Source organism: Heliangelus exortis, chromosome 26 (genome assembly GCF_036169615.1).
Source record: "Heliangelus exortis chromosome 26, bHelExo1.hap1, whole genome shotgun sequence".
NCBI lineage: Eukaryota > Metazoa > Chordata > Aves > Apodiformes > Trochilidae > Heliangelus > Heliangelus exortis.
In genome coordinates this window covers 3,792,963-3,805,898 of record NC_092447.1, presented here as the reverse complement: position 1 = coordinate 3,805,898, position 12,936 = coordinate 3,792,963, and the positions used below count along the sequence as shown (strand labels likewise).

At 59.1% G+C, this 12,936-nt stretch overlaps 1 protein-coding gene across 6 annotated transcripts in view; it reads right to left on the bottom strand.

Moving 5' to 3' along the window:
* Positions 1-12,566, bottom strand: part of IGSF9B (immunoglobulin superfamily member 9B) — a 39,897-nt gene extending 27,331 nt beyond the window's left edge. For all 6 annotated transcript variants that reach the window (XR_011730647.1, XR_011730648.1, XM_071769012.1 and 3 more), the window contains exons 1-7: positions 12,266-12,566; positions 5,673-5,870; positions 4,562-4,708; positions 2,893-3,044; positions 1,750-1,867; positions 876-1,017; positions 590-735 (exon numbers count right to left, since the gene is read on the bottom strand). Coding sequence is in view for 4 of the 6 variants with exons in the window: in XM_071769012.1 (XP_071625113.1) it covers positions 590-735; positions 876-1,017; positions 1,750-1,867; positions 2,893-3,044; positions 4,562-4,708; positions 5,673-5,870; positions 12,266-12,329 (967 nt within the window). In the remaining 2 variants the exon portion in view is untranslated. The remainder of the gene's footprint in view (positions 1-589; positions 736-875; positions 1,018-1,749; positions 1,868-2,892; positions 3,045-4,561; positions 4,709-5,672; positions 5,871-12,265) is intronic.
* Positions 12,567-12,936: the final 370 nt, after the last annotated feature.

The window sequence follows — 12,936 nt, the reverse complement described above, 5'->3', positions numbered from 1 at the left end:
AGCTAACCAGGACAGCCTCCAAAACCCAGAGTCCACATCCCTGCTTAGCTCCAGCCTGCCTTTCACTGTAAAATCAACCCTCTGCAGCCTTTCAGGGCAGAGCAATATTGCAACTGTGAGTGGCAGCAATTGAGGCCATTGCTGTGGAATGGCTCACGACCCATTAGTGTCCAGGGAACCCCAGAAAACAAGCGTGGGAAGCATGGCTCTGGCTCCTTGCTTAGATCAGTTACTGCCTGAAAAAAAAAAAACAAACCTGACACGCAAAGCCACCAAGCCCACAGGAAAAAAAAACCAGCCCACAGGGAACAAGGCCCCATAAAAAAATACACCAAAAAAAAAAAAATGCAAGCAGGCTGTAAATCAGAAACCTCTTGTCTCCAAGGTTGTCTCCAACGAGTCCCTGATGAGTGGGGCTTCCCAGAACCCTCAGGCCATTTGTTTTCTTGAAGCTGAGGATGGCACCATTCCCACCCAAAGGCTGCTGGGCTTCACCCCGAGCTTTCCAGCATCCCTCTGGGTCATACTGGGACACCAGAGCCAGGTTGTAAGCAATCCCAGCCCCATGGTTCAGGATCTGCTCACTCACACTGCACTGTCAGGTAGGCAGAAGCTGACGGCGAGCGGCCCAGGCTGTTGCTGGGGATGCAGGTGTATTTTCCAGCATCCTCTGGCTTGACACGGAAAATTATCAGCGTCCCATCGATCAGGATCCGCACTCTCAGCTTCAGGTCACTGCCAGAGAAGAGAAAAAAAAAAGAGGATCAGAGGGGGAAACACCTGAGGCAACACCCACCCTGGTGGGTGGTGGTGGCCCCAGCTCAATAATGAGGGAAGAGGATGAGGACACGCTGTCCTGCCAAGGACAAACTCACTTCTTGAAGTAGACGTTCTCCTCCTCCCAGTACCACAGGTAGGTGAGGTTCCCAGGGTATGCCTCAGCCTGGCAGGTGAAGAGTGCATCCTGGGAGATGTTGACTGTGATGTTCTCTGGGGGAGAAACGATGAAGGGAGGTCCTGGAGAAGAGAGAGAGAGAGGAAAAACGTCACCCCTTCACCAACACAGGGTGTTCTCACAACAGGCACACAACAAGCTCAGGTCCATCACAGCTGGATGCTGCTGGAAAGCTCTGCGGCTGGCCCTGATCTACTGGGAGGACCTGGAGGAGCAAGGTGACCCTGGTGTTCCCAACCCTTTTCCTCAGTCCCTGCAGCTTTAAGGAAGGGGCCCACATCCCTGCTTCTCCCAGGCCACACGAGCACGTTTGCAGGATGGCATCACCCACAGGAAAAATCCAGGGGGAAAAGAGCAAGAGTGCCAGGAGCTGGCAGAGCACATCCACGGCAAAAAGGGAGCAGAGGACACTTGGTGCTCCTCGCTCCGCCGGTAGCTGTTGACCTAATTAAAGATTTATTAAATAAAAGAGGAGCAGGAGGCCTGTCGTGCATCACCGCTATCTGACAAGGCGCTTTGTGACAGCCTCAATCTTTTCCACTGCTTCCCTGAACAAAACCGAGCTGCCACGGGGGCCCAGTTCCTCATGGGCACGGCCATCACGGTGCCCTAATTAGAGGGCATTCTTCTGTCCTACAAACAGGATGGGTGAGCCACGGGGCAGCCAGCACACAAGGCTCGTGGGTCACTTCAGGGTGGCATCACTGCCTCGTGGTCCATAGACACCCCCCCCACTCCCCCTGGAGCCCACCCCTCCTAGAGACCCCCAGGGATGCTGAGGGGGAAGATCTCACCTTGGACAAGCAGGCGTGTGGTGTGTACAGCCTCCCCCTGGATACTGTAAGCCCTGCAGGTGTAGGCACCCCGGTCTTCCCGTCTGACCGAGAGCACCGTGAGGCTCCCGTCGCTCACCTGGGGACAAAAAGGAGACCCTGGAGCACAGGGAGGGACCCCCAAGGGGGAGGGAATGTTCCCCTTTTCCCTGGCTCAGCACCCTCCCCCGGCAGCGAGCTGCCAGTGCTTTGAGGGCTGGATGAGAAACAGGGTTTCCCCGCTCTGCAAGACTTCAGATATTAATAAACCAACACACGGGTTTCTGCTCGCTGCCACGGGGAAGGAAAAAAAAAAAAAGCAAAGCAAAATAATAAATAAAATAATAAATAACCCTCTCAGTGTTTTCATCTCCCACAGAAGAAGTGATGGGCAGGCAAAGCAGACTCCACGCTGCTTCTGCCAAGCTCCCTGTTGCAGTCAGCACTTCCCAAAGAGCAGGATGCCTCACCAGAGCATCCCCTGCTCCCCAAGGACCCCAGCTTTGGGTTGGGGCACAAGGGGGACAACCCCAGCTCGGCTACCATCCTCTCCATGGGGCCACCTGGCAGCTGCCAGAGGAGTGGCTGAATTCATCCCTGGGGACACAGTGGAGGAAGGACAGGAGAGAGATGGTCACCCCTGGGGAACCTGCCTCCCCATGCAGGGGGAGCCCTGCTCCCAGCCAGCACACCCCCCCACCCCCCGCCTCATTCTGCCTCATCCTTCCATTTCAATTAGTAACAAATGATTGCTAATTACTCTCATTAGTGCCTGCGCTGATTCCAATGCCTGATTTACCAATTACAGCTACAGGGGGGAAAATCTCTGCCCGGGAGCCTTTGGGATTCAAAAAAGATTCTAAGGGGGGTGCAAAGCCGTCTCTGCTCAACTCCCCCCTCCTCCCCTAAAGCCTCCACCCCACCTCCAGGAGCTGGCACAGCCACTGTTCCTCAGGCTGAGAGTCCCCAGGGAGTGGGAAAAGAGTCCCCAAAGAGAATGAGACATCTGGCTGAGAAATGCCCAGAAAGGGCCCCCAGCTCCAAGCATGATGGAGCTGCCACCACCATGGTCCCACCAGTCCCATCCCCAGGATCCCCTGTGACAGCCCCCACCACCCCACCTACCTGGTACTTGCTGTTGTCACCTAACAGGTCTCCCTCTTTCAGCCAGGTGACAATGGGCTTGGGGTTGCCAAATGCCATGCAGGTCAAGGTGACACTGCTGCCTTCCTTGGCCTCCACGTACTGGGGCGGTGTCTCCGTGAAAGTCGGGGGAGCTGCGGGGCAGGGGGAGATCACTGTGACCCCAAACCTTCACCCATGTCCCCCACTCATCCACCCCAAAAAGCCAACAGGGACAAGAGGGGCTGTTACAGGGGGATGTCCCCAGAGGGCACCCACTGAGGGCATTTCCTCCTTCACCAGCCACGTCCTCCCTTCTCCTCCCCACCAGCTCCGGGGCTCAGCACCACGTGTGTGTGTGCCCCCACCCCATTGCACATTAAATTGTTATTGTCAAAACATGGGAAAACACTGCAGTGCAGATCAAAAGGCTCCTTCCTGATTAAAGAGGCTGGCAGGATTACAGCCCGCCCCTAATTACCAGCAGTTGTTAAAGCCCACTTTCGAGGAAGACAGGTTGGCAATTTAATCCACTCCAGGGGAAAAAAAAAAAAAAAAAAAAAAAAAAAGTATTTTGTTTTTTCCCAAATGATTCTTATTTTCCCCTTAAGAAAATCAAGCATTGTAATGCACCAGGGGGAAGCCACAGCCTTCCCTTTGAAAGCAATTCCTTGGGCCATGAGGATTACAGTTATTATTTTGTTACTAAGCCCCTGTATGCCCTGTGCTGCATAAAAAAAAACAAAACAAAAAAAAAGAGCTGAATTTTGCAGAGAGGGTCAAGCCCAGAGAGGAACAGAGCACCAAAGGCAACTTCCAGGTTTGCAGGATCCACACAAACAGTGGAGATGAAGCAGATACCATCCTCCTCCTCCTCTCCATCGTTCCCTGGCTTGGGAGTAGCAGGAGGGGAGGCAGGGAGAAAGGAGGGAGAGGGGTGGTGTGACACACGGCCCTGCTTGCAAAGCTCCTGCTGGGTAATTGGGCTCAATTAGGTGGCTCTGCTCCCTGCTGCAGCTCAGCCATCCCCCCAAAAGGTTAAATTAATTGCTCAAGGTCAGGCAAGACCAGCAAGGTGCCCCACACCTCCTCTCCAGCCACCCCACTGCAGCAGGAGAGGCACAGGCTAAAAACAAAGACCTCTCCTGACGTGTGAGCCCAACAATTTGATAATGAGTTTAATATCCAGCCTTAATAGAATGGAAAAGCAATTTGAGTAAATCTGAATTTCAAGAAAACAAAGATTGAGTTTTCTAATCTGTTTGTTGAGAGGCGACTCCTTCCCAGCCCCATTTTCTTGATGTCTGGTCCTTCAAACAAGCTCCAGAGTAATTAAACACCGGGCTCCTTAATAAAAGTTTGTCCCTTTTTATTTTTTTTTTAAGTCCCGCCCTGGCTGGAGCCACCAGCCTGGATGGCTTCAGGCTCTCCTGTCTATAAAGAGAAGACACCCTTGGTGCCCATCAGAAATCACAGGATTGTTCTGGTTAGAAAAGACCTCTAACATCATCGAGTCCAACCCTACTGAACCCAGAGCTAAACCATGTCCTTCAGCATGGCTTTTAAACACCTCCAGGGATACGGATCAAAGGGAAAACACATCTGGGTACTGCAGTGGTGTGTTGCAGACCCTGCTGAAGCTCCAGCCCCTCCAGTGATGCCCCCAGCTCACCGTTGACCGTGAGGTGGACCCAGCTGCCGTTGTGGAAGGTGTCGTACTGCTGGTCCAACATGAGCACTTTGCACTCGTACCAGCCCTGGTCCTCAGAGCGGACCTGCTCAATGCGCAGGGAGGCTTTGTCGTGCAGGCTGGCCCTGCCTGTGGGGAGAAAAACAGCTGTCAGCTCAAAGGGGTGCATTCACCCCACAAGATCTGGGGCCAGGCAGTGCTGGGCCGGGGGCCGGTGAAGCCTCGCGGCACGGCGTGGCACTGGGGAGGGCAGAGCAAGGAGCCTGGAGCGGTGTCTGCCTGCCACCACGCCAGCCTTCTGCTCCCAGCTGGAGGCTGGCGGTGGCACAACCTTGCTCTGGCCCTGGACTATCCCAAAAAAAGCAGTCTGGCCCTGAGCTGAACCAGTGCACAGCTCAGAAAGCTGAGCCAGCAGCAAAGCAGCCCAAATCTCCACGCTGGCACAGTGTCCACAGGGCTCTGGCATTACTTGTGCACGGGCTGAGCTGAGCAGGGCTCAGCCCGGGCATCCTCCTGCCACAGAACTTGGGGCAGAGGAAGCCTTAGAGAGTCTGGAAGCCACGTAAGACTCAGGGAAAACCCCCTGGAGCACAGTCCCCAAGGAATGGCATGTTAAAACGGGTGTGCCCCACCACGAGGGGCCGGTCCCCAGCTCACAGAAGCCACTGGCTGTGCAGGGGCTGGTGGCACATTGGCAACCAGCCACACGGGCTCTGCAGCTCCAACCTGTCACCTCCACCTGGCACATGGCTTCATCCCCACCAGCCCCATAGCATCTCCCCCCTTATTCCCTCCAGCAGAGGGTGGGGCAGAGCAGCTCAGTGGGGCAGAGCAGCAGCAGCAGCAGCAGCCACTGCCACCACACTTCACCCCGGGTTTCTCTGCCTCGCCTGCTCCCGTCCCACGCAGCCCAGCTGGCTTCCCAGAACTGCTGCTTAATTAAAACCAACCGGGTGGAAAACGAGCGAGGAGAGGCAGAGCCCACACTGATTCCAACAGCCCAGAGGATGGAGATGAGCATCCCAGGGCTGCGCCACAGCCAGGACCTGCGCTCACCAGCCCACACACACACCCCCTTGCCACGGGGACTCACCGGCATACTCGGGGTCGACATGAGGAGGGTAAAACCCAAACTTGATGAAGATGGGGATGGGGACACCGAACTTGAACCACTCCACGACATAGGGAGGGGGCTGCCCCGTCAGCGGGTGGATCACGTCGCATCCCAGGATCACGCTCTCGCCAGCGCGAGCGGTCACGAACTCGGGCTCCTCCCTCGAGCCGAGGGCACCTGCCGGGGAGGGGAGGCAAAGGAAGAAACCATGCATGATCCCCCCCACCACCAGATGCTGGGATGAGTGATTGAAACCCCCCAGGAGAGCCACAGAGGAGATGATGCCCATCCCCAGCCACCCCAAGCCACCAAAGTGGTCTCACCTTGCCTTAAACAAACAGTGGGTCCCCAAGCCCCTTCACACAGCTCCAGGGCCACCCCAGGGCTGAGGACAGCAGCCATCAAGCCTCCCATGCTCTGGGATGGCTTCCCTGCACTGGGGCAAGAGCAGTGCCCAGCAACACAGAGGCTTTGGGGACCCCCCAAATCTCCACAGAGAGAGCTTGCCCAGCACTGCTTCCCAGTCAGCAGCACCTTTGGTAGGAAAGAGGTTCTTTTGGCATCCCCACATCCTTCAACATGTGGGGACCACCAATACGAGGGTCCAGCTTTCCCACAGGAGCAGCCCCAGCGTGGGCTCCAGATGCTCCAGCCAAGCCTGCCCATCCTCAGGCATCCACAAGAGCCCCAGGCCTGAAACCTGGCTTAGACCTGCACATCTAGTCTGGAACCACCTTGCTCCTCCTGGCCAGGGTAATTAACTTGGGTGTCAGCAGCAAAGGAAGGCACTGCTGCAGCTTGGCATCAGCAGCAGAGCTGCCTCCTCAGCACAGCTTGCAGAAAGGGAAAACACAGTGCTGGGGAGAAGAAAGCCAGAGGTAGGGGAGGAGGTCCCTAAAACTGCAGATGAAGGGAAGGTTTAACCCCAATGCCTCCACTCCCACTATGGGAGGATCCCCTGTTTTCCTGACAGCTGCAGCCAGGGAGGGATGCTCAGGAAAGGGATGCTGGGGGAGGGCTGCTGAGGGAGGGATGCTCGGGAAGGGATGCTGGGGGAAGCACGTTCCCACTCCTCCGCGCTGCTCCTCGGGGCTGCCGGTGATTGGCGGCGAGTGACATCACCGCATCCCCGCCGCGGGAGCTGAGCATCACCGGCTATTTTTGGCTCTGGCACAAGCGTGTACCAGTGAGAGGCCCACACTCTGCCACTCCCCCCCCTCCACCCCTGGGCCCACCAGCCCAGTGTCCCCACGGAAGCCTGTCGGGTTCTGCTTACAGACCCCCTGACCCAAACACCCCAAGGGGCACAGCAGCAACGGCCAACCCGGTGTCCTTGGTTCCCACACTGGCCTCGGTGGGGTGCCAAGCTCTGAACCACCTGCAAGGAGCAGCAACTGCATTGCCCAGCTGCTGCAGGATCCCCCCAGCCCTGCTATGGGGGCCCTGGGAGGGCCACAAACCCGCCTGGAGCCGACCCAGGTAGGGGAACTGCTGTGCACACACGTGCTCCCCCTTTCCACCCCCTGACAACACTCTCACACGTCTCCATCCCTCTCCTCATCACTGCATCCCCCACCAGCTCCAGTGTTCACACCCTGCCAGCAGGAACCATGTCACCCCTCCTCCTCCACTGCCACCCCAACAAAGAGCTGCAAGGACCTGTCCCCACCCCGCTGCACTGCAGGGTTGGGAAGCCCCCTCCCTGCCCACTCCCCCCCCCCCCATGCTGCTGGGGACAGCAGCTGTCACGTGCTGCTCAAGAGCATCCAAGGACATGGGATTCCCCGGACAGCACATCCCCAGCACCTTGAAAGGACAGCCCTGCTTGCCACCAGCAGCTGAGGACAGAGGGGTCCACCAGCTCCTGGGGTACCCAGGTGGGATCTTGGTTTCCATCTCCAAGACCACCAAGCGCAACCTGGGACACCAGTTCTTGCCCAAGAAGCCCCCCAGACGCCCTGGAGATGGGCACCAGCAACGTCCCCAGGGTGAGGGACAAGACAATCACCCTGCTGGACACAAGCCTGGCCAAGGACTGCCCGGCTGGAGGAAAATAGGTCAGGGCCAGCAGCTCATGAGGCTGGTGGGGAGCAGCACGCACGGCTGAGCATCACCTCCCCCCCGTGCACGGCTGGCTGGAAGCCACCCCGTCTCACCAGCCCCTGGCTCTGCCCAGCTGCCACCCACCCCACCACCAGCCTCCCAGCCCTGCTTCCAGAGCCTTTACAGACCCCTCTGCTTCGGGAGTCTCCTCAAATTCCTGCTAACCCCATGGCTCACATCACACACACACACACACCCCCCTCACCCTTGCCAACCCAAACCCAAGTTTTCCATCTGGTTTCCAGTGGCTGAAGGCAGAGGAGTGATGGGGAGTGCAGCTCTCAAGTAGAAATCATTCTCACCCCCACAATTTGTGGGGAAATGCCTGAAAACAACCCGCAGACGCCAGAAGAAACAGAGCGCAAACAGATGAGATATTTTTAAACCCACTTGAATTTACCAGCCAAGTTCAAGAAGGGAGGGGGGGGGGCTGTGGTTTCAAGGTGCAACCTGTGGTTTGGAAATCAGGTCAAGCTCCAGGGGATGTGAACCCCTCATCACTCCCCCCAATTTGGTGTGGGAGTTCACGTGAAGCCAAGGGATGCCTCGTAAAGCAAAAAAAAAAAGAAAAAAACTTATCAACAGGCTTCGTCATCCCAGCAGATCCAGGAAAAATAAAAGCACTCTGTGTGCCAGGAGGCGAGGACACAAGCTGCGGAGGTGGAGTTGAACAGCATCCCAAAGGGAGGGGAGGGATGGCTGCCACCGTGGGGCTCCCCAGGATTGTGATGCCAAGGCTGGGAAGACCCTCTCCCAGGTCTGGGCATCCAGGTTCCTGACATCCCAAGAGCTGAGATGTAAGGGGAGAAAGGACTGGGTGAAGCTGAGGATGTCCAGCCCCCCAGGTGCCCTGGATGAAGCCAGATCCTTCCTGCAGATGCCTCCTGAGAAGGATGTGGTCGTGGCAGAGCAACTTCCCAAATGAAATGGTACTTGGTTCCTTGGATAAACACCAAGGGATAAGGGTGAAGAGCCTGGGAATGCTGCCCTGCTGCAGGGTCAGAGAGGGGATTTCATCCTGACCCACCATTCCTGGCGTTCATCCCTATCCCTGTCCCCCCAAGGGAGCAGGAATGAGGCCCCGAGCCCATGGACCTCTCATCCCTGCTGAGCAGAGACAAGATCTGCTCCGACACATCCCACGTGTGCCGAGGGAGGCAGCAAGATGTGGTGAGGGATCTCCGAGGACAAGGCCACCAGCCTGGCATATGGAGGCCAGCAGGGAAAGAGAGCAGGCAGCCAGCAACACGGGGGTTGCTGAGAGGCAGCACGTGGGGTGGGGGGAGAGGTGAGAGGCAGCAGAGAGGTGGGGGGAGAGCTGCCTGCCCCCCACGACACCTCAGTGGGGGCTGCACCTCCCCACTGCCACCTCAGTGTCCCCCACTGGGGGTACTCAGAGCCTGCCTGGGAGCATCTGCTTCAGATGCCCCCCTGGTGGGGGGGCAGCCCTGGAGAGCTGGGAGCACAGCCCTTGCCCCCCTCCCCCAGCTGGAAAGCAGCATCTGGGCTTTCTGTGCAATTCCTGCGTTTTAAACCCGATTTTCCAGATGGATGGAGGGCAACGCGCAGGTCAAGTGACATCCCTCAAGGTCACACAGGGCCAGTGGAGGAGCAGGATTAGCCATGAGGGGCAGCTCAGTGCCCTGCTCTTGCCGAGATGGTGACTTCTCCCCCAGGGACAAAGAGTATCCTGAGGATCCACCACCATCCACAGAGGGTCCCTTCTCCCTGGGGTGGGACCGTGGCAGCTCAGCAAGCACGTGTGCCAGCACAGCTTGGTGCTCAGAGAGGGAACGTGCAAGGAAATCACTTCCAGGCAGTCACCCTGGTGTCCCCACTCACACCTGGGGGTCCCTGCTGTCCCCACCCTCTCAATGTGACCTGCATCCCCACGTGCAGCACGGCAGCCACCCCACAGGAGCCATCAGCCCATCATCTCCCAGCAACAACCAGCTGCTACCTGCGAGCATCCTCCCTGTGCTGCAGAGGCTGGAGATGAAACCACACCCCAGGGAGACCTCCTGCCCCCAAGAGAGCATTGCCAGGGTGACAAGATCCCCAACCCAGACCCACATCACCCTCCCAACCCCGATTCTGTCTGGATAACTGGGATGCAGGCAGAGCTCCGAGCTGCCCGCCAGCAGCTCCTGAATCACACTGTTCCTGGCTCAGGCAGCCCTCCCACCAACGCCAGCTTCTCCATCGTGAAGCAGGAGGAAGGGAGTTGTTTTTCCAAAGGCCAGCTGGTCGCTCAGGGCTCCCTGCTTGGGAGATGCCTGCTGCAGGGGAAGGGAGAGGGAAAGACTCCTTCATCAGCATGGCACAGGGCTGGACCCCTGGCTCGCCCGCCACAGGGTTTCCCCTTTCACGACCTCCAAGATGGAGATGTGGAGGTGAATGAGAGTTAACCCATTCTGCCACAGCCCCGGAGAGGAACCTGCAGGATCCTCCCTCCCATCACCAGCCAAACTGCATCTTCAAAGTTGAAAGGCAAGCGAGCCAGGAAAGCATCACTGCAAAACTCCCCCGGCGAGCCAAGCAGAGGACCCAGACACGCACACACCCGGTGCACTCCCATCCAACAGGTCCAGGAGAGTAGAAATCCCTCAGGGAAGGATGGAAATGGGAGCTGAGCCAACCCCCTTGGCTGGTCCCCAGCGCCAAACCACCCCCTTGCCACGCCAAAGCCACACGTGCCACAGTCCAAACCCCTCCATGGCTGACGTGGCCATCAACCCTCATGTGTGACACATCCCAGAGCGAGCAGGGCAATGGATCCTCCACCAGCAGCCAAGGTCAGCACAACGAGCATCACCAGGAGGGATCTCTCTGTCTCTGAGAAAGCCGGATCCTCCCAACCTGATCCACCGGCAAGCACCGCGTCACGCTGGTGGGAGAGGGAGGAAAAGCCCCTTGGGCGTCACGGCACCGCCGGGAATGCCAAGAGGCCGGATCCCTCCTTCAGCACCTGCTCCTGACGCGGTCACGTCCCCGTTCTCCTCCCCCCACGCCCCTAAGAAGGGATAACGAGTTCTCCTTCCCTCTCTGAGCCGATTAACGCCTGAAAAGCCCTTGGAGAGCCCAGCCGGGACCGCTGCATCTCAGCTGCCAGGAGGAGGAGGAGTAAAGCCACGGGAAAAACACCAGTGGATGGCCAGCCCTGTCCCCAAGTGATGCAGGGTGGCAATCCCCTCCCCCCCTCTCCCCGTGAGGAGGGCACAGCACGGGTTGGGGCGGGTCCTGAGGGGTCCCCACGCAGTGCCCACCCACGCGTTACTCACAGCGCGCTCATTCATCACGTACACGCTGCTCCGTACACCCTGCACCCCCCGGGGTCCTCCACCCACCCACCCACCCACCCACCCAGCACCCATCCGAGGGTATTTCCAAGTGCCCAGGAGATCCCTCTCCAAACCACCCCCCCCACACACCGCATTTCAGGCAGCAACCAGAGGGGCACCGTGGGGGGGGGTGTGTGTCCCCTCCACCAAAGGGCAGCCCCATCCTCACATCCAAGGATGCAGGCAGGGATGCTAAGGGACCCTGGCAGGATGCAGATGTGCCCCCCCCGTACTGTGAGGAGATGGCTACCAGCCCGGCATCCCAGTGGCCACCGCATACCCACGGGTAGGGTGGGCTTGGTGACAATCGGGGCACAAGACCAGCAGGGTGCAGCGATGGGGGATACGGTGCCGCAGGAGGGGCGGGCAGCTCCCCTGGCAGCTGCAGGGATGGCTGGGGGGGAAAGAGGGAGGGGTCTGGCAGCTGAAGGAAAAGAAGCCGGAGCAGGAAAATCAGGGTTATTCCCCTCTGCTTTCTCTCTCTCCCTCCTGACCTTGGACAACCCTGTGCCTCAGTTTCCCCCAGCGCAGCAGCCAGTCCGCATTGAGGAGGGGGGGTTAGGGGGGGGGGTGTAGGCGGCGGGCAGCGTCTCCCAGGCAGAGGGGAGCAAAGTCACCCCAAAACCCGTAGCCGGGAGCAGAGGGGCACTGCCGGGATGCTGCAAGGAGGAGGAGGAAGCTCCGAAGGGGGGAGTGGGGGGGAAGGCAAGGAATCCTTTTCGCATTTCTCAGTGCCCAGCCCAGCGCTACCCGTGCCGGGAAGGGGAAGCGCTGCCCCCAGCCCGAGGGGAGAAAAGGGAAGGGGAGAAACCCCAGCCAGGGGACTGCGCTGCCCGCATCCCCACCCAGCCACACGTGCCTCCCCCCTCAAAAAAAAAAAAAAAAAAAAAAAAAAAAAAGAAAAAAGAATTAAAAAAAAGATTTTAAAGCCCCGCACCGGGTTGTCTTCTCCCCGAGGGAATTTCCCAAGCCCTGCAGCGGAACCACAGGACCCGCAGCCCTCAGCCCGGTGCCCGCATCATCCATGAGCAGGGGAGATGCAGAGACAGCTCCCCCCCCCCGATATCTCTCTTAGGGTCACCCCGGAGGGAAAGGGAGAAGAAGAGAAAGGTCCGACGCCCCACTCACCTTGGACGGGCAGCCCGCGGGCACCGAGCACACTTGCTACCACAGCGGCCACATACCAAATCATAGTACTACCGGCACCCGGTGCGCAGCATCTTCCGCCCGCCGGGCGGCCCGGCCGGGGCGAGGCAGGGCAGGGCTGGCCGAGCCGGGGCCAGGCTCTCCGTAGGGTTGGGTGCCGGGATGGGTAGGGTAGGGCAGGGCTGGCCGGGCCGGAGGGGCGGCTCAGGGCCGGCCGGCGGCCGCCGCCGCTGCGCCCATGCCCGCGGCCGCAGCGCACCTGCCCTCCGCCGCACGGCGCAGCCAAGCCTGCCGGCCTTTAGCGGCTCGGTCCCGCCCCCGCCGCACGCTGATTGGACGTTTCCCGGCGGAGTGGGCGGTGATTGGCTGGCGCGGCGGGGCCCGGGCCGGTTTCAAGGTGGGTTGGCCCGTACGCGCTCGGCGGGCCCCGGCGCCGCAGTATCATGCGCACTGCCGGGAGCGGCGTGCGGGAGGGGAGAGGGAGAGAGGTAGAAGGGGGACGGGGGTCACCTCCGCCCACCGGCATTCAGACACCACCCCCCCCCCCACCCTGTCCTCGGCATCCCCTCGGTGTCACCTCCCTGTCCCTTGTACTCACTGGGTGACACCTCCCCATCCCCAGCACCCCCTCGCTGTCACCTCCCCATCCCCAG